This window comes from Callionymus lyra, chromosome 2 (genome assembly GCF_982586985.1).
Source record: "Callionymus lyra chromosome 2, fCalLyr1.hap1.1, whole genome shotgun sequence".
Taxonomy (NCBI): domain Eukaryota; kingdom Metazoa; phylum Chordata; class Actinopteri; order Syngnathiformes; family Callionymidae; genus Callionymus; species Callionymus lyra.
Genome location: NC_141819.1, coordinates 14,380,761 through 14,405,751, shown reverse-complemented (window position 1 = coordinate 14,405,751; position 24,991 = coordinate 14,380,761). Strand labels below are relative to the sequence as shown.

At 40.2% G+C, this 24,991-nt stretch overlaps 2 protein-coding genes across 5 annotated transcripts; both read right to left on the bottom strand.

The window, feature by feature from the left end:
• Nucleotides 1-1,628: 1,628 nt before the first annotated feature.
• LOC148085399 (vitellogenin-like) lies at nt 1,629-9,759 on the bottom strand. 2 transcript variants are annotated; one of them, XM_087783609.1, is made up of 36 exons: nt 9,720-9,759; nt 9,377-9,397; nt 9,145-9,296; nt 8,818-9,069; nt 8,574-8,735; nt 8,343-8,491; nt 8,117-8,267; nt 7,884-8,041; nt 7,646-7,811; nt 7,451-7,576; nt 7,160-7,378; nt 6,872-7,089; nt 6,693-6,790; nt 6,510-6,634; nt 6,346-6,447; nt 6,145-6,264; nt 5,884-6,070; nt 5,691-5,784; nt 5,437-5,622; nt 5,221-5,350; nt 4,947-5,154; nt 4,719-4,887; nt 4,514-4,559; nt 4,331-4,423; nt 4,214-4,258; nt 4,056-4,136; nt 3,766-3,972; nt 3,554-3,696; nt 3,349-3,484; nt 3,159-3,282; nt 2,909-3,089; nt 2,733-2,827; nt 2,563-2,657; nt 2,076-2,241; nt 1,853-2,014; nt 1,629-1,783 (listed from the first exon to the last, which is right to left on the bottom strand). In XM_087783609.1, the coding sequence occupies exons 1-36, from the start codon at nt 9,757-9,759 to the stop codon at nt 1,680-1,682; spliced, it is 4,911 nt and encodes a 1,636-aa protein (XP_087639735.1). In that variant the 3' UTR covers nt 1,629-1,679. The 2 variants fall into 2 exon arrangements, with proteins under 2 accessions (XP_087639735.1, XP_087639734.1); XM_087783608.1 differs by lacking the exon at nt 4,514-4,559 and having other exon boundaries at nt 4,331-4,409; nt 4,668-4,887.
• Nucleotides 9,760-14,349: 4,590 nt separating this feature from the next.
• On the bottom strand, nt 14,350-22,949 carry LOC148085398 (vitellogenin-2-like). Of its 3 annotated transcripts, XM_087783607.1 has the most exons (35): nt 22,910-22,949; nt 22,815-22,835; nt 22,590-22,741; nt 21,850-22,101; nt 21,629-21,790; nt 21,415-21,563; nt 21,187-21,337; nt 20,955-21,112; nt 20,730-20,895; nt 20,539-20,664; nt 20,247-20,465; nt 19,956-20,173; nt 19,328-19,425; nt 19,123-19,247; nt 18,946-19,047; nt 18,761-18,880; nt 18,511-18,697; nt 18,338-18,431; nt 18,083-18,268; nt 17,880-18,015; nt 17,592-17,808; nt 17,304-17,527; nt 17,001-17,186; nt 16,726-16,770; nt 16,599-16,655; nt 16,320-16,526; nt 16,112-16,254; nt 15,826-15,964; nt 15,628-15,757; nt 15,370-15,553; nt 15,203-15,297; nt 15,050-15,144; nt 14,806-14,971; nt 14,575-14,736; nt 14,350-14,512 (listed from the first exon to the last, which is right to left on the bottom strand). In XM_087783607.1, the coding sequence occupies exons 1-35, from the start codon at nt 22,947-22,949 to the stop codon at nt 14,400-14,402; spliced, it is 5,025 nt and encodes a 1,674-aa protein (XP_087639733.1). In that variant the 3' UTR covers nt 14,350-14,399. The 3 variants fall into 3 exon arrangements, with proteins under 3 accessions (XP_087639733.1, XP_087639731.1, XP_087639732.1); XM_087783605.1 differs by having other exon boundaries at nt 17,001-17,527; nt 17,574-17,808; XM_087783606.1 differs by having other exon boundaries at nt 17,001-17,527.
• Between the last annotated feature and the right edge of the window lie 2,042 nt (nt 22,950-24,991).

Sequence of the window (24,991 nt, the reverse complement as noted above, 5' to 3'; positions counted from 1 at the left end):
TGCTCAAGAGTCCGTTTTCTCAGTTCATAAACAAAGGTCTGTGAAGTCCAACTCACCGAAGGAGAACACAAAAAAAAAACACTGACTCAAAAGGCAGTCAGGACAACAATCGAGGAACGAGGACAGAGTTGTGCTGTGTCTCAAAACGCCCACAAAACTGAGTATGGTTCGATGGACACTAACCACCCTAAACGGCCGCCATCTTAGTAAACGGAAGTTACGTCATTTATAAATGCATATATATTCATATACTTACAGGTGTTCATACGGCAATTCTCATATTTTTTCTTTGTTTCTTTTTCCAAAGTTGCAAAACGTGCAGCCAGCAGGTGTCGATAGCGTTCCAACAGCTGGTTGAAACATCTAAATAGAAGTAGAAGAAGAAGCTGTCATGTGATTTCCGGTTAGTGTGTAGCAGCAGAGTTTGATTAGTGACATACTATCTGTGGAGAATTTGCGTACTAGTTAGTACGTACACTAAACTGATGCATACTAACTTCTAGTATACTAACAGTAGTATGCGATTTGAGACACAGCATTGGTATCCAGAAGGTCGGGCAGGAGCAAGATTTACCGGGATATCAGAAGCAACCTGTTGACACTGACTGTCTTGTGTGTCTGGGCTTTATCACTGGTGGTCCATTGCCTGATTGTCAGCAGCTGTGGATCTCGCGGAGCGCAGCACAGGGCACTGTCAAGAGAGAGAGGGAGAAGGGCAGGGGCCAGAAACACTTATACAAAGTAAACATCCCTGGAAGGAGGACGTGACAGCAAGATGGTGAATAATAAATTATTAATTATATTGTCTTCTTTTATTTTTGGTAGTAAGACATAGAAATTATTTTCTCTCATAAATGTGAAGTAACAGACAATTTTAACTGAATGCTATACTTTACAGCTTAGCTTGTCAATAACTGTGGTAGCTGAAGTCATTCTGAGGTGGATTTCACCATCATGTTAACCTTAAATGTATGTCAATTTCATTTGTCCAAGTACAAACCTGTCATTTCTAAAACATTTAATTGATTCTTATTTCACAACTGGAAAACATTAAATGCTTTCATATGTAATTTACTTGAATGCTGGGATTGTATTATTATTATTATTATTATTTGTAGAGAGTTGGGAGGATTTATGATGACCAGTGAATCAGCCAGTAGGGGGCCCCTAGCCTCGTGACAGGATTTTGTGTACAACGGAAGTAGCGAACTTAATAAAGAAGCTAATCTTGACACACCGAAGATAAGTTGTGACTAACAAAAGGTAGGTTTGACACGTGTTTCAATCACTTTTAAATTTGCCTATCTTAGTAACTTCTGCAACATGAATTCAAGACAATAGATTAACCAGTATTGATCTTGAAACATTTTTCTTTTTTGCAAAGATGACTTTGCTATATTTACCATAAAGTCAATTATTAAGCACTAAGCAGCAGTGAACTCATTAAGGAAATAGGCTTAAAAAATTAATAAATTAGGCTTTTAAGTTTTTTATTTTAAAATCTTAACTAGCCATATTTGTTTTCCCTCTAGTGTAGCCCAATTCTGTATTTTGTAACACAAGATGACATTTGGTACATTTGAAACAAATGAACTGACAGAAGAATTGTACTTTGAGTTACAGTTTATTCAAAGATACTATCAAAACATAGACAATGTTGGTGGATGTAGACAAGGTTGTTAAGCACACTGAGCGGTGCAGCTGCAGGCCAGGTGGGCTTCTGCGGTCTCCCTCAGATCCACGCTGGACTCCAGCATGCGGCTCTCCGTGGGAATAGGTGTTGCTGAGGAGGAGCGAGAAGTAGAGCGAGTGAGATGGGATCGTTCTTCATTTGAATTACCAGGAGACCTACCTGTTGGCTGGCAGTGGAAGCCAACTGTGACCGGGATGGTCTTCACAGCGAAGCATCCAGGCAGACAGCGCAGGACCGGCTCCACAGAGAAACACTTAGACTCTTGGCCAAGGTGAACGATCTGCTTCTCCAGCTTCACAGATTCAAGCTTCATACGGCACTCTATAAAAAAAGAAAACGCGTGAGAATGTTTCTAATTTGACCCGCTTGACCGGTTGCTTACCAGAAGTGTCCCGGCAGCTCTCGGCAGGCAGAACCCAAGAGTGAGCGTAGCTGATGGCGTTCTTGGTCATGCGTCCACTGGGTGTGCGGAACTCCTGTCTAATTTCACCATCGGCTTTTCCGCAAAGACCACACATTTTTCCCTTCATCCAGTCAGCAACCTTAACCTACGTTGTTAAAAATAATACAGGATTTAAACATTGTAATCCTTACTGATCCACATAAAATAGCTCTTTAAAGGGCAACTATGTGGTGTCAACGAGTCCCTTGAAGCTGGAGAGCAGGTTGGGTGTGGTTATGGTAAACAAGATTTCATTTCCAGAAGTGGTTTCAGTGTGCGGGGCTTAAGATCATTTTCTAGTGTAAATATTTCAACTAAAAGAGAGTTTGATAGATACAATAGAGTCCAACATCTATTCAAGACTCACTTAAATCAACACATTAGTTGAACTTTCAATAAATAGCACTGGGTAAGAAGAATGACTTACATTCCATGAGTTTCTTGCGAAGAAGACCTCATTGAGTCCCAGGCTGGGGGCAATGACAGCAACGCCCTCACCGCTCGGTCTGATTTGGATTTTAGCTTAAAAGAAACACAAAATGTTATTTGTATTCACAACCATAGGGTACTGATTTTCATCATGAAGTTCAATGACACCTGTAGGATGCTGATATGGCAGGTTGGTCATGGGGATTTCCATTCCGTTGACCTTGACGATCACTTCAGCATTCTTGGGATACAGGTCGATATCACTGAAGGGCATCAGAGAGGTTTCTCGTCAACGGTATTCTGGGTAAAATTCTGCACTTCTTCCCCCCATCATTTATACTCACATGTCAGCAACTTTGACGTTGAGGTGATGCTGTTCAATTTGATCTTTCTTCAACAAGACCATGAACTTCAGCTCCTCGGTGCAGTCCTGGGCCACAACTTGGTAGCAAGAGAGTGGCATCTCGTTCTTGTATTGTCTCCTGTTGAACGTGGTCAGAGTCTCTCCCTCGTAACGGCACTCAGCTGAACGAAAGAAGAAATCAAGTTTGTTTTCCTAATAGACAGAAACCAATAAACAAGTGGCTTTTTTACCTGCTCCAGCTTTGGACAAGATGCTGTGGACCTTTTCACTGAGGTCCTCAAGGGGGGTCAGTCCAGTGAGGTCGTCGAGTGGCAGAGCAATAGGAAGGTGCAGATTGAGCTTGTAGAGGGTTTGCTGCAGAAGTGATCATTTAAAGTATAGTTCAATGTTTCAATATTTGAGAAATAATCATTCACATACCTTTGGTGTTTTGCTGATCAGCTCAAGAGATTTGTCAGATGTGGCCACCAGAGTGAGGGACACCTGCTTTGCGCTGTTCAGTTCCTTAGCATGAATCCAGTCAGCCCACATATTTTCAGGAATGTATTTGGTCATCCTGTGAAGCAAATATATTGATATAAATGACTATGTTTGAAAAGTACCGATTTGTGTCGACTTTTCTTACATGTCAGCGTAGCGTCTCACGAAAGAAGGAATCTCATTCCAGGCCAGCCTCAAGCGAGCAGCTGGGTTTGGTCCGAGGAGACCAGTCTCAGCGGTGATCATCGTGTCGTATTCCTTGCACTCGGCTCCCCACGCAAACTTGGCCTGTAGGGTTGAAGTTATTTAGCTCCAGCTACCTTTAAAAAAATCGGCTTTCTTGGCGTTTTTTCCTACGGTGACTTTGTGCTTGCTGAGAACGATGCCGTCGGCGCAGAACTTCCAGTTGTTCTCTTCAGCCAGAGCAGCCAGGATGATTTGAAGTCTGGCGCTGGGCTCGTCAAGGTAAGCAGACAGTTCGAATCCCTCGACCTTCTGGTCGGCTCTCACGGCACGGAAGATGATGGCCAGAGAAGGTTCGACCTCTTTGCCGAGGAACTTTTTCTATTCAAACAGTCCAAATGAGTACCACGTAACATGCAACCAGTGCAAGGAGGTCATTCAGTAAAAAAAAGCAACAATGTTACCTGTGAGTAAATGGCTTCAAAGCTAGATGCACTGCTTCTGCTCTTGGAGAGTTCTGCTGAGGTAGCTCTGGGGCGGGTGATCTAAAACAAAATAATAAATATACAAATTAATTAAGGCTGTTTAAAAAATATGGTTATTTTAAGAAACGCTGTAGCACCTGTTTCTTGTGGTGCTTCTTGAACGCCTGACGTTCCATCACGCGCTGTTTGAACGACACGAAAGAAGTGTTGAAGCATCAAACATAACCTTCAGCCAAAACTTTTTCAATTGTCACCTTGGAGATGGGGGCACTAGAGCTGGATGAGCTGGAGCTGGAGCTGGAGGTGAAAAGAGATTCCAGACTGGACTCTGAGCTGGATTTGAGAGACTTGCTCTTCAAGGCGGAGGATCTGCTGCTGCTGCTGCTGCTGCTCTTGCTACTGACTCTGCTGCTGCTGCTGCTGCTCTTGCTACTGACTCTGCTGCTGCTGCTACTGCTGCTCTTGCTGCTGCTGCTGCTGCTGCTGCTGCTCTTGCTGCTACTGCTGCTCTTGCTGCTCACACTGCTCTTCTTACTGGTTGGATGTACTGCCTTGCTCTTAAGTTGAGAAGAGGAGCTAGAAGAAGAGGACTTTGATCCGAGGCTTGAACTAGATTTGCTTGAGCTTGATGATGAGGACGACACGGTGCTGTTCTTGGAACCGGGATACAGGATTTTCTTGAGCTTGGCCAACACTGGTGTGATCTTGGTCATTTCCTCCTCGCTCAGGTTGATCCTCTTGATGAGTTTCTCCGCTGCTTTTGGTCCCACTTGGATCTCCATCTCCAGTCGTTCAATGGACTTGCCTTCAACTAAGGATCAAATGTGCCATTAAATATTTGCCAATGTTAAATATTTTCTCATCACCTACTTGGAATCACAGACCAAGCAATGGAATGCTTTCCAGTCAACCTGTTAAGAAGAATGTCTCTGATGGAGGAAACCTTTTCTGTCTCAACGCAGAGACAGGTCTTCATGCCAATGCTGACCATTTTTTTGCAGTACTTCTTCTCGTGCTTCTTAATGATGGGCTCGGACTTTGACTTAGTTTCTGGCTCCCAGATCTCATTGGATTGGGACTGTAAAAATATGAACGAGGGTTAAAAACAATATTTATCAGAATTATAGTAGAGAAGTTCACTGACCACACTTGCTTCAGCAGAAACCATCTTGGATGACCTCATTGGGGCCTTCATATCTTTGACTGGCATAATGGGAGTGATTTTCTCAGCTAATGGCTCCTCAATATTCCTTACAATAGCGTTGGTCTCAATGCTGGAACCAGACAGAGAGACGATTATTTCCAGAAAATGTAAACTTCTAAGGAAGGATCTCTGTCAGCAGTGGCTATATTGTCTTACCTTGCAGATGCAAGGTGTTCAGGTCTCTCCACAGGCAGAGCCTCAATCTTAAAGTGACCCTCAGTGATGTCCATTCTTGCTGCAATCTTTGCGGGTACGATGGAGTTGATACTAGCTCTTGAAAGTACGACAGCCTGAATGATCTCGGTGTTGACTCCCATCACAGCAAATGAGTTCATGGCAATGCTGAAGGAAGATCAAAAGTCAATATATTTTCTTGCGTAGCACATCTACATGGACAAGGAGGTGCGTACCTTGGTCTAATCTCTGTCTCCAGCTCAATGTTGCTCTTCAGAAGGTGGGCGATGTTGAATTTCTCTGGAAGAGCTGGTGTAGTTTTGGCCTTGACTAAAAACAAGTAGATCAATAAATACATGTTTAATGATTTGCTACCAAGAAGTTGTAACATAAATTCCCACTTTCATACCGCAATATTTAAACACTTACTTTGCATTCTGGCACCAGTGACGGCAGCAGTGTAGAGACTCATCTCCATTGGCAGACCGGCAGCAGTTGGCAAAATACGTCTCATTTCAGTGGCGAGCACTGGTTTGATGAAGTTGTAGGAAACACCAGACAGTAGGCTCTTCACAACATCCAATCCAAGATTCTCCACAGAAGGTCCAGTGGCCATCTGTCAATGAATAATTGCTTTTACTTTAGAGTGAAGTTAAGGATGATGAAGCTGGAATGAGTTACTAAACATACAGCAATTGCCTGTTCAATCCAGGATTTGTCGACGTTAGCGAAAGCAATTTCCTGTCCGAATAACTTGATGTAGACTGAACCCAAAGCCTGGCTGACGGGAAGAGACCTCCACTCAGAGATCTGTGAAAATGGGAAAAATACAACCAAATTCAGAATAGAATAGCAAGGTTAGTTTTATCTTCATCCTCTCTGGTTTCTTACAGCCTTAATGACACGCTTCATCTTAGTGATCCTGTCCATATTTTCAGTGATTGGAGCGTTCTTCAGGAGAGCTTCCTGGATTCCTTCGGTTCTCACTCCAATCTAGTAATAATAACACATTTTAGCTATAACGTCATTGGCAAATAATGTCATTTGTAACTAACCTCAATGACATCAGCAGCAGCTCCAGCAATGTAGGCAGAAGTCTTAGCAACGATAGATCTTGGCATGATGGTGGCAGCGTCATTGATGTAGTAAACATTTGCAGCAGCTCCAACCATGTAGTTAGCTGTGATAGTTATAAGTTATTAATGCTATAGTGACATTTAAACATCTCGTTTTCTTACTGCTGTAGATGTCCATGTGCAAGGCTTTGCTGAAACGCATGCTCAGTCTATCCAGCTTGGGACTCAGGATCTTGATGGCAACACTGCAAGCAGCAGCACTGTGAAGAAAGAAAAACTAGTCAGCTGTCAAAGGTTATTGTTATTAATTTACTGCCAATGAAGGTGGGAGAAATTCCTACACTGATGCATGTGGAACAGCGGTGCTCCTGGTCAGGGACTTCATGTGAGAGTAGGTGAAGCTCGCCACTTGCAGATTCTCCTCATTCTTCACAATATTGGCAAGAGTTGTCACTAAGCCCATTGGAGGCCTTGTCTCAAAGAGCACAATGCAAGCAAGCATACGGAGCTCAGGGTGGAGAGCCTTGTCCATATACAGTTGAAGAGACAAGTCCTGGATCTGGTGTAGCAGAGAAACATGTGATGAATAATGACTTCTTATTCTATTATTGTATCATTTAGGAGTTTACCATTCTGGGTTCCCTCTTGGCAATGTTCCTCAGAGCCATGATGGCATCAGAGTGAACTCTAACGGGGAGAGTTGTAGCGGCAGTACCGTGAATGGGCAGAATCTTCGTGATTGGCTTAATGCTTGTTGGAAGACCAGCATTTCCCAAAACCTTCAAGTACATAATGATGTCCTTGGTCTCCTCCTTGGCAACAGCCTCAGTGAGGAGTTCCTGGATGGGCTGCAGGATCGGAAGTACATTTAATGGAAAATTCAAGACTTGCCTACCAAAGATAATGATAGAGACTTCTACCTTGATCAATTCCGAGGGACAGACAACCTTCTCGGCGCAGTGCTTGGAAATCATGGTACCATAGCCAAGGTAGGCAATCTCACGGAGAATTGGGTTCTCGACGATTTTGTTGTTGACCAGCAGGGACTTTACGGTGCAAGAATAAGAAGTGTTTTTTCATGTGTTAGTTATTTAACTTGCTTTGAGAGCACTTACCTCAATCTCTTTGATGGCCTTGGTGTTGGCGGTCACCAAGTGAATTGATGCGATCAGGGCTTGAGCTGTTTCAGCAACGGTAAGTTCATTGGCCAAGATCTTTTCCTTAATGAATTTAAGGGCAAGTTCGTTTCCAATGGAAGGAACAGCATCCAGAATCCACTGTCTAAAATTTGAGGTTAGGTTGTTTATAAATGTTGTTCATAATACATAATACAATCAATAGACATGGACTCACCTGTACTCAGGCTTGTGTTTGAACTGGTTCCAGATCATCTCCAGGTCTTCGTAATGGGCAACGCGCAGGAGCTGTACAAGTTCCAGGTATTTCATAGGAGCATCCTCATGGATTCTATCCTTGTTGTGAGTTATCAGGTGATTCAGAAGCTCCAAAATCTACAACAAGAAAGTTTAGTTGAACAGGTTTAGTTTATCTTGATCCCTATATTTTATGAAGAGATGTTTAATTACCTGGGACTGGATGTTCTTGACCTTCACGAGCTGAATGGGTGCTTGCAGGAGCTCAGTGGAGAACTCGTACGTCAGAGATCCACGGTGAACGTAAGCTGCATTGATGGGAGCAATGGGGACTCTCTGAATCTCGAGGAACACCAACGATTGTCTAGAAAATAATAAGAAAAGATATTGGTGAATCAACATATTTATATTCATATAGAATGTGTTTTAATGTACTTACTTGGTCTCCATCTGTGCAACACCATTGGCCTCTGTGAAGGGGGTGAACTGAATCAGCTCATTGACAGTTGCCTCAAGGACCATGATTCCACTGGCGACCTCTTTCAAGATGTAGTTGTATGCGGTTGCTCCTCTCAGGGATTTGGAAACCTGTCCCCATAGAAGTGAAGAATATGTTACAAATGATGCTGTGTTTGAAGGATTGTAAGTGATGGAGACCAATTAATTTTACCTGCTGGCACTTGGTACATGTCTGAGTGTATGCCAACCCGATGTCCTTCATGATCCTCTCCTGACAATGGTCCAGGTCCCTGGTCTTTGTCAGAAGGATGCGCTCAGCCTTTTCGTCCTCAGTGATGGCATAGAGGGTCTTGCAAACACCCTGAGCTCCGGCCTAATGAAGAAAAGAAAGTATTATCTGATTTGAATGATAAAAGATTTACCTGAATGATTTCAGGAAAGTTTTTTTGACAAACCTCCTGCAGTTCGTAGACATTCTGGGTCTTCTTGATGTTCAGCTGAAGGACGTTCAGGATGCCTCTGTAGATGTTCATCACCATGACGGAGACTCCCTCTGGGGCGTACATCTTTCCGACCACACCGTTGGCATACTCAAACTTAATGGGTATCATTAGCTGAGATGCTATCGCGGCAGTCAGTTTTGTAGCCTTAGTCAGGGGATCCTTGGGCCAGACACCGCTGTACTCAAGGATCTCAGGCTCCACCAGCTACATCATGAAGAAATACTCATTAAAGTTCACCCTTTTTAAAGAAAGAGATTACATTAGAAATTAGATTTTTACCTTCATCAGAATCAGGTTCTCCGATGTGGCACTGATGTGGACTTTGCTGCTGACTTTCAGGCCGGCTTTTGCCGAACTCTCCTCTGGCAGCCCACTGAGGAGTAGAGCCTCATACTTGTAGACATATGTCCTTCCAGCAGAAAACTCTGTAGCTGTTGGACCAGTTCAGACACGTGACATTTCAGCTACATTTGCCTTTCTTAAATCAAAATGACTTCTGAATGATACTTACCAAAGTTTTCAGCATGCACAGCTGAAATAAAAAACAAACAGAGAATTAAAAATTATAATTGTCATTATAATATTTGTGCAATTATTTGTATCTGTTAGATCTAGACCAATGTTTAAACCACTTTGTGGGCGAAATAAAAATAAATAAAATTGAGATTTAGTTTTCAACTTCTTTCCTGGTATTTTTTAAAACTTGGTTTGCCACCAATAAAGTTGCTGTAATGTAAACTCAAACAATTCTCTACCACTATCTACATTCATATGAGCTCTATGAACATAAATTCGTAACAGAAATAAAAGAGCGTTTTGAAAGAAAAAGTCCAGATGAATATCGTCGTACTCACCCACTAGGGCCAGTGTCAGGGCAAGCACAACCGCTCTCATGGCTGGGATGGTTGTGACTCTCTGTGGGCACACCTCGGCTTTTATAGTGAAATGATGGGCGGACAGTTGATCAGTTTGATAAGAAATCAGACGTTTTCAGTTGGAATCGGGTCTCATGTCATTGAATGGAAAGTCAAGTTCTCCTGACCTTAACATTGACAGCCATGCAAAGTCATAGTTCATGTCTTGATTAACATGTTTTTTTAAGTCTTTATTATAATTTAAAAGTTATTAAGTAGTTAATACACACATATAAGAGGTTTTTGGTTCAACCTGAGACAATAGCCAACCTTTTGTTAAATGAGTCTCTAAAATGAACTGTTTTAATAAAGAGCTCTATTTTATTTTTATTTATTTTTTTAAAGTTAATCTTTCAGATGTGTTTCCCTTTAGGATAAAAAAAACAGCTTAATACTTCTATTATTATTATCAGACTCAAAGTTCACACAGGAGGACATGTTTGCTCTTTTTATTTGTCGTGGTCGAGATGACCATGGCAGTCTAACACATTCGTTCCTGATAGTGTTTGCGCTGGTTATTGCTGAAATAATCTCCATTTACTTTTTTTTTTTCTGAATACTTTGTCATGCATACGACCAGAACCAGAACCCAACGACTGTATCTTTAGTATAAGGCTTAGCGTTTTCTTCTCAGAACTCAAGGAGAATTGAAAAGGTGAATCTCTCTCAAATATACTGTATAACTGCAGCTTTAAATAATCTAGATAATGTTTCATTTCAAAATATAAACTGAAGATATATACAAGATGATATTGATCCTAGATATAGACAGTATTGATGATTAGTTGGTATCGGCTCAATAATAATAATAAAAACTGTACTTAGTTGCAACCATTAAAAAAAGAGATTTTATTTTTTCTGTCTGCAGCTCATGGTTGTTACTAATTTGAGTTAATAATTTATTATAATCTGCTTCACATATGGTTGGTTATCATTTCAGCACAATCATTTATAGATATATCATTTATTTGACTTTTTTTTTTTAGACTGTTTGACGTTTTTTGCACTGTGTTTACTATATTTTTTATTTGCTGCATATATATGTATCTATATCATTTCCTTTTCTAATTTTATTAATCAAATTTACGGAATGTGCAGAGCCACAAAAAATTCCTTGTATGTTTACATTCCATGTATGTGTACTGGTGAATAAAGTTGCTCTTGATTCTTGATAGCGCACATTTAAAAACATCCAAGGCTGACCGAAGTGCTGTCAAATACTAACACTAATAAAAAACAATTTAAGTAGAAAGACTAAAAAAAAATTAAGCGTAAAAACATAAAAACATAAGGAAACGATGTAAAACATAGGAAGCAAACACAAAACAAACAAAAAGCAACAGGAGTTTAATAAAAATTAGCTTTTAAAATTCGGATTAGTATTACCTTACAAATGTCTTTTATTTACAGGTATCTGTTTTAGTTTATGACCATTTTTTGTGTTATCTTATTTCATCCTTTTTTTCTGTACTGACACCAGTGTTTAAACTGGCGATAAAAGTTTCTAATTCTGATTCTGACCAATAACTAAAACCTTTTTGAAAATAGAAAGGAAAGAGAGATGAATCATGTTGTATATTATGTTATACATACCGTTAAAATGTTTAGAGAGATTTTAAGAAATTTGTAAAAAATGTATAATGAGTTTACTTTAAGTTAGATTAGAGCAGCATAGGCAGGATCTCTAGGTTGGTTTCCATTAACAACAGGGTCCAAAGAGTTACATGCTTATATGTCTTTTCCTGTTTTCAATGATAACTTTTGTTGTTCAAAACAATGAATACTATGAGAATGTGATACAAAACAACCAGCGATGCTATTCAAAAGAGCATTTCAGAACGATTTATTGAGGCTTTATTAAATGATTTCGTAAAGAAAGAGAAACATCCATCGCAGGTGACGTTTTCTTGAACAAGCAATATTCTTTCCATTTTTTCTTTTTATACATATATATTTTTTATCTAATCATTTTTGGGATTTATTGATCAATGAAATAATGAATTCACTTCATTAAATAAGACTAGGTAAAAAAAAAGAAATCTTACAACAGAGTTTAATTTTACATTAATAATCATCAGAGATGACGCAGTCATTCAAACACAGTGCTGTAATGAGCTACTTGCATTATCCTGTGTGAGTCAGGGTCACCTTATGCCAGGTAAAGCTGACATTTGGCAAGAGGCTGGGTAAATGCTGGACTGGTCACTGGTCCACAGCAGGATTCAGAGAGGCAAAGCAATTCTGGTGCTATAACAATTCACACAATACACCATCAGTCAGAGAAATACTGATTAAATAGAATGAAATATGAAAGCATATACATTTTAGAGCAAATATTAAGGGAGTAAGTTGAGGTTATTTGTAAAGCGCCTTTACAGACCAGAGTCAAAAAGCTCTTTAACAATCAAAAACAATACATGGTTAAAATAATACTTTAATATGCCAAGACACATAAGAAAAACACAGGAAACCCAGAAAATCAGGGAAAAACCTGCACAAATAAAAGTGTCTTAAGATGTTTCTTGAAGGAGTCAGTAGATCATCAAACACAGAGAGAGAGGAAGATCGTTCCAAAGCTTAGGAGCAACAGTCTGGAAGGATTTCTCTCCTCTGGTCCAGAAGCGTGTTCAGGAACCATCAGTAGATTCTGATCCACAGACCTCAGATCCCGAGCTGGGGTGTAAGGCTGGATCAGATCACTCATGGAAGGCCTGACCATGAATAGATCTGAAAGTAAGAACCAGAATTTTAAAATTGATCCTGAAAGAAACTGGCAGCCAGTGACGAGTTTTAAGGCTTAGGAAAATGCGAGTTCTTCTACTAGAGCCGGTCAGAATTCTCGCTGCAGAGTTTTGTATTGCGTATATGTAACTGCAAGCGAACAGCTCCTTATTGTTGATGAAATGAAAAAACCCTTTTGCCATGGAGGTTTACCTCTTTTCAGGACACCAGTAAAACACGCGATATAATTACTATACAATATATTACTATTATGTAATGTGGCTTAAAATTCATTATAGTGAGATGACATTGACATTTCTTAACTGAAGTCTTATGGATCACATTCCATTGTAGAAGCTAAAGACATTACACTTATTATGGTCTTTCCGAAAAACATCCCAAAACTTTAAATTTGTGTACTGATCATACATGCTTTTCACAACAGTGAGGCCAATCATATATGTGTGTGTATGGAGTTAGATTTCTTTCTTTATTGTTCCATCAAAAAATAAGTTACTTCAATCAATTGAAATTCGAACTGTCGGTGTCCTGTCCAGGGTGTCCCCTGCCTCTCGCCCTATGATACTGGGATAGTCTCCAGTCTCCCCGTGACCCCGTTAAGGGATAAAGCGGTAATGAAAGAATGAATGAAAATAAATACTCATTTAATCGCGTGTCATATGTAGGCGGGTGCTTTATGGTGTCACAACCGGGAAAATAGTTTGAGATCGCGCACAACCCTGCTGCAGAAACACAAACGGCTAGACCAAAAAAACGTTATCTTGGGTCGTAAAACATGATGTTGTGGCGACTAAACATGATCAATGAGCGCACACATAGCAATGACTAGCTAGCCCTCGAGTCGGCACTTCAACCTCTCTCTCTCTCTTCTGAGATCCGAGTGGTCTCTCGACTTTGTTCTCCTCAATCAAAAAAAACATTTACTAGTAACTTACTGTATTTTTTGATTGATTAATGAAGACACAAACGTCCTACCCAAAATTTGGCCCTGCAAAAAAAGACAACTTCAATCAAAGAAACCGTTTGAAAATCTTTTTTTAAGTAATTTTATTTGACTGAAGAGACTTTTTTTGATTGAAAACTTTTATTTTGATTATTATCTTTTCGATTGAACAATTAAGTAACAAATCTAACTCCATATGGGTGTAGATGAAAAATTATACTGTCAAAAAACATATTTTAGCAACAAAACTATTTCTAACTTATCATTTCTAGGCAGGTTTTTCCCATGTATTTCTATAAAGACATTTCCTGAAAGTGTATTTGTGATATTCAATATATTTTACATTCATCATATGAGTTTATTTTGTAGGTATAAACAAAGGAAATCACAAATGCACAGAGGTAACACTCAATATATTTAATCACTGCCGGAATTATAGCAACAAAATTTAAGTGTCTCCTCCAACATTAGGTCAAGTTATCGTGACCCGTCTAAAAATGATGGTTAAACAAATATCACTGAAGGTTAGAATGTGTCCATGGACTGGTGCCATAAAATAGTATTAAATTAAGTTGAATTTCAACCATTCATGTGCACTTATCCAACCCCGTTGGAGACACATTAAAACAACCAATTCAAATGACTTGAAAAGACAATTTATTTATAATTATTTAAATATTAATATAATTGTCTACAAGGGCTTATGCTGTAGTAAATCCCTAATGTGTACTTTAATACTATATAGGATGAACTCCTTTGTGTTTATTATTTACAATTGTACGATTTTTCATGAATACCAAGGAAAGTATCAAAGGAGCACACATCACTTTTCACAGATCTTTATTTGTATTTGCACTTGCACGTTACCTGGTAACGAACAATATTTTCTGAAGGTCGAAAAAAAACAAAAAAATATGTTACATTTCTTAATGTGATTAAGCACAATGGGTATTGCAGTGACAGGCCAGGTGAGCGTCCGTGGTCTCGGTGACGTCAACACTCTTCTCGTAAATGCTGCTAAGGCTGTCTGGACGTTTCACAGCAGCGTCTGGAACAAAACACAGGAGGTTGGACTTGATCGAGTGTGTTTTCGTTTTAAAGGAAACTCACCTGAGGGGACGCAATGGTAGCCGACAGTAACCGGGATGGTCCTCACTGGCCTGCAGCCCGGCAGACAGCGCATCACAGGCTCAACTGAGTAGCAGGTAGACTCCTGGCCGTGCAGGATCAGCGGCTTCTCCAGCTTCACTGACTCAAGCTTCATTAGGCACTCTAGGGTTAAAGGGTTAAAAGAGTCACTAAAACGTGGTAGTGGAATGAGGTAACCATTGGTGGCTTTACCTGAAGAGTCTCGGCAGGTCTCGGACGGCACGACCCAGGAGTGAGCGTAGCTCACTGCGTTCTTGGTGATGCGTTCATTTGGTGTGCGGTACTCTTGTTTGATTTCACCGTCGGCTCTTCCGCAGAGTCCACACGTTTGTCCTCTCATCCAGTCAACCACTTTGACCTGAAGCGTTGACAAAATGAAAGATGCAGTTATCAGAGCTAGCGTTACTTTTGAGAAGATCATTATCCTCCTTACTACCTTCTGTTCATTCAAATCGAAATAGACCTCCTGAACGCCATGGGTGGGAGCGTGAAGGGAGATGCCATCACCGCTATGTCTGATCTGGATTTTGTCTAAAAGTATAATTTAAAAATAAGTAATTTGTTAAACAAAAGGGAAACGGAATCAGACCTGTAGAATGCTGGTAGGGCAGGTTGCTGACAGGGATTTCCATTCCGTTGACCTTCACACTGGCTACCCCCTTCTTAGAATACAGTTCAACGTCACTGTGGAGCCACAAAGGTCATGAGTCACGACAGAAAGTCTTGGTCGTCCTGCATACTGATAAACTGTCTTACATGTCTGCAATCTTGACTTCGAGTCGGTTGTGTTCTTGTCTGTGGTCTCTCTTCAGGAGAACAAGGAACTTCATCTCCCTTGTGCAATCCTGTGCCAAAACCTGGTAGCAAGAGTAGGGCATCTCGTTCTTGTACTTCCTGTTGTTGAATGTGCTCAGAGTGTCCTTGGTCAGGCTGCACTTGGCTGTGGAATAATGAATGGTTTATTGGGCAATGAGAGATAAATCCAAATGATACCCCAAAGACGCTCCATCTCACCTGCATGTGCCTTGCTAACCAAGTATGAGATCTTGTCAACCCAGCTGTTCTGAAACGGTTCCACCTCGGCAGCGGTCTCTCCAAAAGGCAGAGAAATCGGGATAGCCACATGGCGTTTGTAGATCGTCCTCTGTTTTGACAATTATATTTTTTATACTCACAGTTTTTTTGGTAAATCCAAAATGTACAAGCCATTACCTTTGGTGTCTTCATTACAATGTTCAGTTTATTCTCGGACACAACCGCTACAGTCAGTTTGATTTCTTTACGGACGTTCTTGGCCTTTGAGGAGACGACTCCAGTTCTCAGGACAATGTCGGAAAGGTATGCAGAATATCTGGCAGAAATGTGGAAAATGGAATTCTGAGCAGTGTATTTTCAAACATATTCCACTTTACTTAAAGATCGTTAAATCCAAAGCCCAACATCAATTTTACTTTACAGTTTTTGCGCTTTTCATGTCTTAAATCTGTTGAAACTATACCTTTCAACGTAGCGTTTCAAGGCCTCTGGGAGTTTTTCCCATGCCAGCTTAATACGAAGTGCGGGCTCTTCTCCGACAAGGCCGGTTTCAGCCATCAGCTCTGCCTCATACTGCTTGCACTCAAGACCCCAGGCAAGTCTTGCCTGAAAGACGGTGTGGAACGCCACATTCATGAATTCCATCATCACACATTTAGCTTCTATTTTACCATCATCTTGTGGTGGCTCAGCAGTGCACCATCAGCACACATTCTCCAGTGGTCATCTGCTGCCAGATTGGCAAACACGAGCTGCACTCTGGATGTCTTTCTATCAAAGTAAGCAGCGACCTGGTATCCTTGTTCCTTCTGGTCAGCCCTTATGGCACGGACGACAAGGGTCATGACGGGAGTCACAGCAGATGAAAGATACTTGGCCTGAACGCATCAATCATAACATGATTACTGGAGGAGGTCTTTGTCAGACAACTTAAATATCTTAAAACTCACCGTCTTGTAAAGCTCTTCAAAGCTCTGGGCACTGCTTTTGCTGGTGATTCGTGCATGCTAAGTGCAACATAAAAAAAACATGTTAGTCTCATTTCAACTGGACTCTATTTGGCATAGCAATAAATACCTTGTGAACGTGCTTCTTGGTGAATGCCATGTCAAATTTCTCTTGCTGCAAGATAAAGAATTATAGTTGTTAGTAAGAAATGAGGTTAAAAAAAACAACATCCAAAAAATGATCATCTGCTCATAAGAGTTAATACTATTCGATTCTGTAGTAGGGTGGATTTTGGTCTGCAGAGAAACTGATGAAGGTGTACCCCCAGTAGGCTCTTTGTTTGGACCTAGTTGCAGTTATCTTGATGGGTGGATGAGTAGTTCTTGGTTACTGCTTTTCCTCACCTTTGATAGAGAGCTGGAACGGGAAGATCTGCTGCTGGAAGAGCGGCTGCTCGACTTGAGGGAGGACCTGCTGCTGCTGCTGGACTTGCTGGAGGAGCTGCTGCTGGACTTGCTAGATGAGCTGCTGCTGGACTTGAGGGAGGACCTGCTGCTGCTGCTGGACTTGCTAGAGGAGCTACTGCTTGACTTGCTAGAGGAGCTGCTGCTGGACTTGAGAGAGGAGCGACTGCTTGAGGATTTGGAGCCTACACTAGAGTTACTGCTACTTGCTACACCGTCAACGGTTCTGTTCTTCAGTTGAGCGGAAGAGCTTGAGGAAGATGAGACTCTCGAGCTGCTAGAACTGGAACTGGAGGAAGTGACGTTCTTCAAACCAGGTGCCAGGATTTTCTTTAGTTTCTTCAAAACTTTCTTATCCTCAACAACCTCTTCCTCTTTGCTAATATTAATGACTTTGATTAGCTTTTCTGCTGCTTTATCTCCAAACTGCAGTTCAATCTCAATCTTCTCAATGACTGGTCCTGCAGCTGAAATACAAATCAGTTCATTTATTATGTTGTACTTTACCTTTACCTGATCGAATGTACTTGCCTGGTTTAACTTCAAAAAGAATACTATGTTTCCCAATAATGTCATAAAGTGGGCTGTCTCTGATGTAGGCAGCATTGTGAGATTCAATCTCTGCACACGCTGTTAATCCAAAAGTTTCTAATGCCCAACACATCTTTTTTTCAATGGCCCTGTGTTGTCTCTGGTTTTCCGCAGCTTCAATCAGCACTTCATCTGAGATCATTTCTGATGAGGATGTCTGAATAAACCCATCATATGGTCAGTGTTTTCAGCATGAGACATCATTTTTTTGACAGAAAAACAACCCACCATGCCACTGGATAGACGAGATGCCATTTTAGAGATTTTGGAAGACAACTGTTTTGCTACTTCACTTGGGATCATTGGTGTTATTTTAGCATTGGTAAGATCTTCAACATTTCTTGCAATAGCAAACGTCTCCACCCTGTTTTAAAAAATAAAGATGTAGGAATATAACTTGGTCATTAGGAGGTGAAATATCAAATACTTACAGTGCACCTGCAACCTTATCAATGTCCTTAATGGGCAGTAAATCCATCTTAAAGTTGCCATTAATCATGTCGAGTTTAGCTTCGAACTTTGCAGGAATGGTTGAGTAAACTCTGGCTCTTGACATCAGAGAAGCCTGGATCCAAGCGGTGTTGATCCCCATAACTGCATAGGTGTGCATGGAAACACTAAAGAAACATAAAGCATTCACTTGAAATCTGTTCAACACAGACTTATCTCGTGGTCCATTCGTTTACCTTGGAGCAACTGCAGCCTTAAGGCTAATGTCAGACTTAAGGAGCTGAGACAACTGGAAGTTCTCTTCTAGACGTGGTGTAACATCAGCGTGCACTGTAAGATAACAATAAAAGTGTATGTAAACAAACATACGGACATAGATTTAATCTGTTGCTGGTAATAGTCATCGTACGTTCCATGGATGCAGATGCCACAGCAGCGGTGTAGAAACTGAGCTCCATGGGCAGACCAACCGAAGTGGGTAGAATACGACGAACCTCAGCCACAAGCATTGGCATCACGTAATGCGTGTTAACGCCAGCAATCAGAGCGTCCAAAGCCTTCCTTCCATAGGTGTGGATGGCTGGTCCAGTGGCCAACTGTACACATGTCAACCACATCACTACAGTAAACACTGTTATCCTCAAAATTCCACATCATACCTCAATAACCTGATCGACAATAGCCTTGTCAATGTTGGCAAATGCAATTTCTTGTCCAAAGAACTTGACATAAAATGAGGCCAGTGGAAGCCTTGTTGGAGAAGAACGCCATTCGGACAGCTGGAATAAACAAAAGCGATTTGTATGAATGACATAATTTGTTGTTTACATCTTGAAAAACTTACAGCCTTCAAGACTCGTTTCATTTTAGCAATCCTTTCGGTACTTTCAGGAGCTTCGTTGATCTTCATCAACGCCTCCTGCACTCCCTCAGTTCTGACTCCGAGCTGAGAGAAGAACATATCAAAATATGTTTTCATCCATCACCTGTTCTACTTTGTCAAATATTGAATGTATCAAACCTCCAGAACATCAGCATATGCTCCTGCCAGGTAAGTGCGTGCTTTGGCAATGACGGCTTTTGGCATCACAGTAGCAGCATCATTCACATAGAAGGCACTGGCGGCAGCACCGACCATCCAGGGATCTGCGGAAAGTATAAAACAAATTAAGGGTGATTTTAACCGCAAAATAAAACATTTGTGACCAGCTTTTTATCTTTCTTACTTAGGTAGGCATCAAGGTAAAGTGCTCTACTGAAGCGGTAGCTCAGTCTATCAAACTTGGGGCTAAGGATCCTCACGGCTACGTTGCAGGCAGTGGCACTGAGAAGAAACAAGGTGGTAAAATACATATTACATATTCATCAAATTTTCATGGGTATGATGAAATATTTATCTTATAAGATCATACGAGTCATGATTTTATAAGATAAATAATGTATAAAATGAATGATTGTTAAGGCAGAAGCCCAAGTAAAAAAACCCGTTTATCTTGCTTGTTTTTTTACTTTATCTTTGTTCCAGATTTTCCGTCTCAAGAAATATATATTTATATACGCTGCAGTGTAAACACCGATGTTTTTATTGCCAAGGCTATTACTATGTTTGTTTTAGGTATGTTTCATAGCATAGTGCTTGCATTATCCCTGGAGTACAATACTAATGTTCTAAACAATTTTTCCCTTTTTTCTCCCTCGGTACTCAAAGTTTTTCCATTCAGTCATTTAAAGTAAAATGGATATCATGGAGAGTATACATAGAATATGTGCATGATTTTCTCCCCCCATGGGTCATAATAAATGTCTGGATAAAATATTCTCAAACTCTTCCCTACGAAGAAAATTGGTCCTTACACAGATTCGTAGTCAGGTGCAGTGTTTCTGGTCATGGCCTTCATGTAAGAGTAGACAAAGCTTGCAACTTGAAGGTTGGTTTCCTTCAAAAGCATGTTGGCAAGAGTGGTCACCAGTCCCATTGGGAGTTTGGTCTCAAACAACACCAAAGCTGAAACTATACGAAGCTCAGGCTCCAAAGACTTTTCCATGAAGAGCTGAACAGCCAATTCCTGGACCTAGGGCATTAAAAAGAAAAGTAGTCGTTGTGTGTCAGTAATACAGGTAATGCTCAGTGTTAAAGATTGTTACCATATTTGGCTCTTTCTTTGCGATGTTCCTCAAGGCAAGAACTGCATCAACCTGAACTCTCAGTGGGAGAGAAGCTGCTGCGCTTCCAAAACCGGGCAGGAGCTTCATAATTGGCTTAATACTTGCAGGATGTCCTGCATTACCCAAGACTTTAAGAGCTAGAACGAGCTCTTCGAAATGGCCATGGCCAACAGCTTCAGCAACAATATCGTGAACAGGCTGCAAAGAAAACGGTTAACTTCTATCTTCACTCTTCTCTTAGCAAAAGACAGAAAGTGCATTCAACACATACCTTCACAAGGTCGGCAGGACACTCTGGGTGTGCGACGCAGTACTTGGAGACAAGAGTTCCGTAGCCCAGCATAGCAACTTCTAACAGGATTGGGTTTTCTTTAACTCTATGGCTCATGGCCAAACCCTGTTGCAAAGTGAGATCAATAAATTGTTTTGTTTTACATTTCATTGCGTTTTTATTCTTCTCACCTCAACAAGCTTGATGGCCTCCAGGTCAGCGGTCACAGTGTGAACACACGCGATCATAGCCTGAGCGGTTTCAGCCAGAGACAAATCACCCGCCAGGAACTTCTCTTTGACGAACCTCAGCGCCTCATGGGTACCAATAGCCGGGATGGCGCTGAGAATCCAGTGCCTGCAGGTGAGATCGGATGTGAGTGTGAATTTAGAAGTTGTTAAAAATCGCTTATGGACCTGAAGTTAAGTTGAGTTTTGTATTGACTCCAGAGGGCCTCGATGGTCTCAAATCTTGAAACGCGCAGTAGCTGGACCAGTTCGATGAACTTCAGAGGTGCGTCTTCGTGGACCTTAGCTGCATTAAAGGTCACCAGGTGGTTGAGAACCTCAGTAATCTGCCAAATACAAAAGGCCATTGTTAGAAAGTGTCAGTCAGGTATTGTGCGCGATTGAGTGTCAAACTACACACCTGAGCTTCCACATTGGTAATTTTAAGAAGCTGGATCGGGGTCTGGAAGAGTTCAGTGGCAAACTCGTACTGCAGGGATCCACGTGGGAAATAGTCGGCTTTCAATGGCTCCAATGGAGTCTTTGCAATCTCAATGAATTTCAAGACCTGCCTGCAGAAGATCATTGGCATGACATTGTTTTCTTCCCATGCAATATACTTCTGAGAAGATCGGTTTAAACCACATACTTGGCCTCCATTTGAGCAGCACCGTTCATGATGTTGAAAGGAGAGAACTGGATGAGTTCAGTGGCAGTTGCTTCCAAGATCAGAGATCCTGTTTCTTTGGGCTTCATGACGTAGTTGTAGGCAGCAGTTCCCTTCATAGCCTGCTCTTTCTGCAGGAAGAGCATTTTATTTTATCATTATTATGGCTTAACAGACTCTGCGACAAACAACTTACACCCTCGCACTCGACGCATTTGTGCATGTAGGCCAGGCCGATGTCTTTCACGATCCTCTCCTGACACTCGTTCAAGTCCTTGGTTTTGGTCAAAAAGATGCGCTCTTCTTTGACATCCTCGTGGATTGTGTACTGTGTCTTACACACTCCCTGTGCTCCAGGCTGAGATCAAAATGGATTATTTCTGAGGTCTATCCGGTGTAAAAATGAGTTCACGGTACCTCCTGAAGTTCGTAGATGTTCTGGGTCTTCTTGATGTTCAACTGCAGGATGTTGAGGATTCCCCTGTAGATGTTGAGGGCGGTGGCGGTGACGCTGGTGGGTGCGAAGACCTTTCCGACGACACCGTTGGCGTACTCGAACTTGATCGGTGTCGAGAGCTGAGCAGCCAGGGCCGTGGTGAGTTTGGTGGCGGGGGTGAAGGAATCTTTGGGCCAGATACCACTGTACTCAAAGATCTCAGGCTCCGTAATCTACAAAAACAAAATCATGAAAACCTTGTGTATTTATCTAGGATCTGTTTACGTTATGTGGCGTCTGTCTAACTGTGTGTTTCGAGCTGCTCTTAATGGATTAAAGACTACTAAACTGCTTGACAAACTAGCCTAATAAATGACATATAGACCTAGTACTGACCTACTGACTGAACTAGATCAGGTCAATGGAAAAAGTAAGGAACATTTGGGAAATTTGGTTTGGTGCAATTTCAATGAAATTAATACATATATTGAATTCATATTAAATAAGTATGATTTCCACAATTTCAGTCCTTTTTGGATAAATGTAAGGCCTGCCTAACAGGACAATTATTGCAGAACTCTACTACTTGGATTCTGCCTGTGCTCTTTTTTTTTTACTTCCCATCTCTCTTAGTGTTTTGGGTTACTTGGTTTTCACCCTTGTTTTTTATACTTGGTATTTTTAGCAGGTAACTTATGAATATAATGTATTTTCTCATTACCCGCAGGATGAAGACCTCAGGAGACTCAGCCATGATGAAGACTTTGCTCTTGATTTTCACCCCAGCCCTGGCAAGACCCTCCTCCGGCAGGCCACCCATCAGTAGCGCCTCATACTTGTAGATGTAAGTGTCCCCAGGAGCAAACTCCGGCGCTGCAAACGCACAGTCTGGTGTTAATCAAGCCAAACAAAAAAATCACCCTTCACGTTCACGATTGACACTCACCAAAATGGACCTGGTACCCAGCTGAAAAGTCAAAACGAAATGAAAATGAGTTTTTGAAACAAAGTCTCAAATTGAATCATTTTATTTCCACTCACCCACTAGGGCCACAAGGAGAGCAAGGACAAACAGTCTCATGGCTGGCCGCTGTGATCGTCCACCGTCGCTGTCAAGAGTCCTTATAAAGGTGGATCTGTTCAACTTTGAGAATGATTAACAAAATCTCCTCACAATTATTGATTTTACTGACCGCTGTGGAAAAGAAAAAAAAAGGGAATACAAATGGCTTCTATTTCTTTCTTAGTTATAAACAAATATTGTGAAATTAATTGATACAATTTATAATCAATTGTATTATTTTTGGTATATATTGTATATATTTTTTATATATATTTATTTACAGAAGTTAAAGTGAGAAATCAAATAAGATGCCAAGATGGCTTTAGATTTTAGATGCATTGTCACGTGTCATTCTGTTGAAACATTGGGTGTCAAACTTATTCGTACAAGGGGCCAAAATCCTAAACAAGTCCAAGCTGTGGACTAAACAAAATGCATATTTACATATGAGAACCTGATTGATTCTGTCTGTATCCCCGTCTCTTGTGTCAAACTCAAATGGAATATTTATATAGTAGGAAACTATATTAACATGAACATTAATCTACTTTGATTTTGGGCAAACCATCTGCTTGGCCACATAAAATTATTGATTTGGCCCGCGAACAATGAGTTTGATAAGTGTGGTCTCAAGGATATGATACAAAAAAACAACTAAAAACATCTGATTTAACTGAGAACCTTCACAGAAAGATAGGTTTGATACGGTTTTCCAACCGTGGCTCAACAACGGTAAGCTCAATGTTTACTTTAATTTTTATGCAACTATCCGTATTTCTTTGTTATTAATAACCAATATTTTAAATAAAGACACAAAATACGTTTAAATGTGTGAATTAAATATTGTACCAATTGTGCTGGTGGAGTGTCAGGTTTGGCACCTGTTCAGTCAAACTGTGATTGTGGTTCACTTCAACAGCCTTGAGGAAATCCACAAACAAGTTCCACTGTTTGAATTACTATGTCACTTTGCTCTGCCCCAAACTTTTTTCTTTCTAGGACATTGCACAATGTGTTTACAGTTGGATACTGATAACCTGTTCAGAGATTAGTTTGGCAATTAAAGTAAATCCCTTATCATCAATATTTACTGAATATCTGTATAAAAACCAAAATCTTTTTGTTTGGCGTGTTTTATAAAATGGATTAGTGGATACAGTTTTGTTAATAATTAGATTTATTATTTATCAGAAAGAAAGTCATGTCATAGAATTTAATTGAAGTTTATAAAATAATATAAACCCTCCCGTTGCCCTTCATTTCTCCTTATAAGGGTTAATAGGAATTTAATCTAGTAACTCAATTATATTATATTTAGAAATTATTTTTAAATCTAAACCGTTACAGTGAGTAACTTTTAATTTTGAATTCCTGTTATACATCAACCCTCTTTTACCCCTTTATGATATATAATAAAATACAATATATTTAGCTACATTCGTTTGTTTTTTTGGGGTTTTTTATTTTATTTTTTAGAATCCCTTATTTGTCCCGCGAGGGGAAATTCGGTAGTGCTTTTGTGTACTATAGACTTTGTAGAAAAAATACTGTTGAATACCTTGATTTTCAATTAATTACTTCAATGTTGCATTCTGATGATCTTTACTTTAATAATTCAATTTAAACAACAACAACCCAACTAGTGTTCTTTGAGATTTGGATTGTTTTATGATTTTTTTGAGGGTTTTTAAAGTCCTTTTACTACATATACTACAAAATAATTCGGATCATAATAAGAATAATAAGAATAATTAAAACTAGTTCATCGTAAAAAGTAAGTATACTATCAACTATATTTACTGAATATTTTTTACAATATACAAAATGTTTTTGTTCGTTGTCTTAATGTGTACAGGAGTGAAACAAAGTTAAAAGAGAAAAACCTGTGTGTGTTTAAACAAATCCTTTAGTGGATATCGTTTATTTGTGAATAATTAGATGTATTATTAATCAATAATCGAAATAAAGTTAGTAAAATAAAACATCGATTTGATAATAAAAATAAAAAAAAGAGAAAATAATTGTCAAACGCATATTATAACGTTTTCATGTTTGTTTCG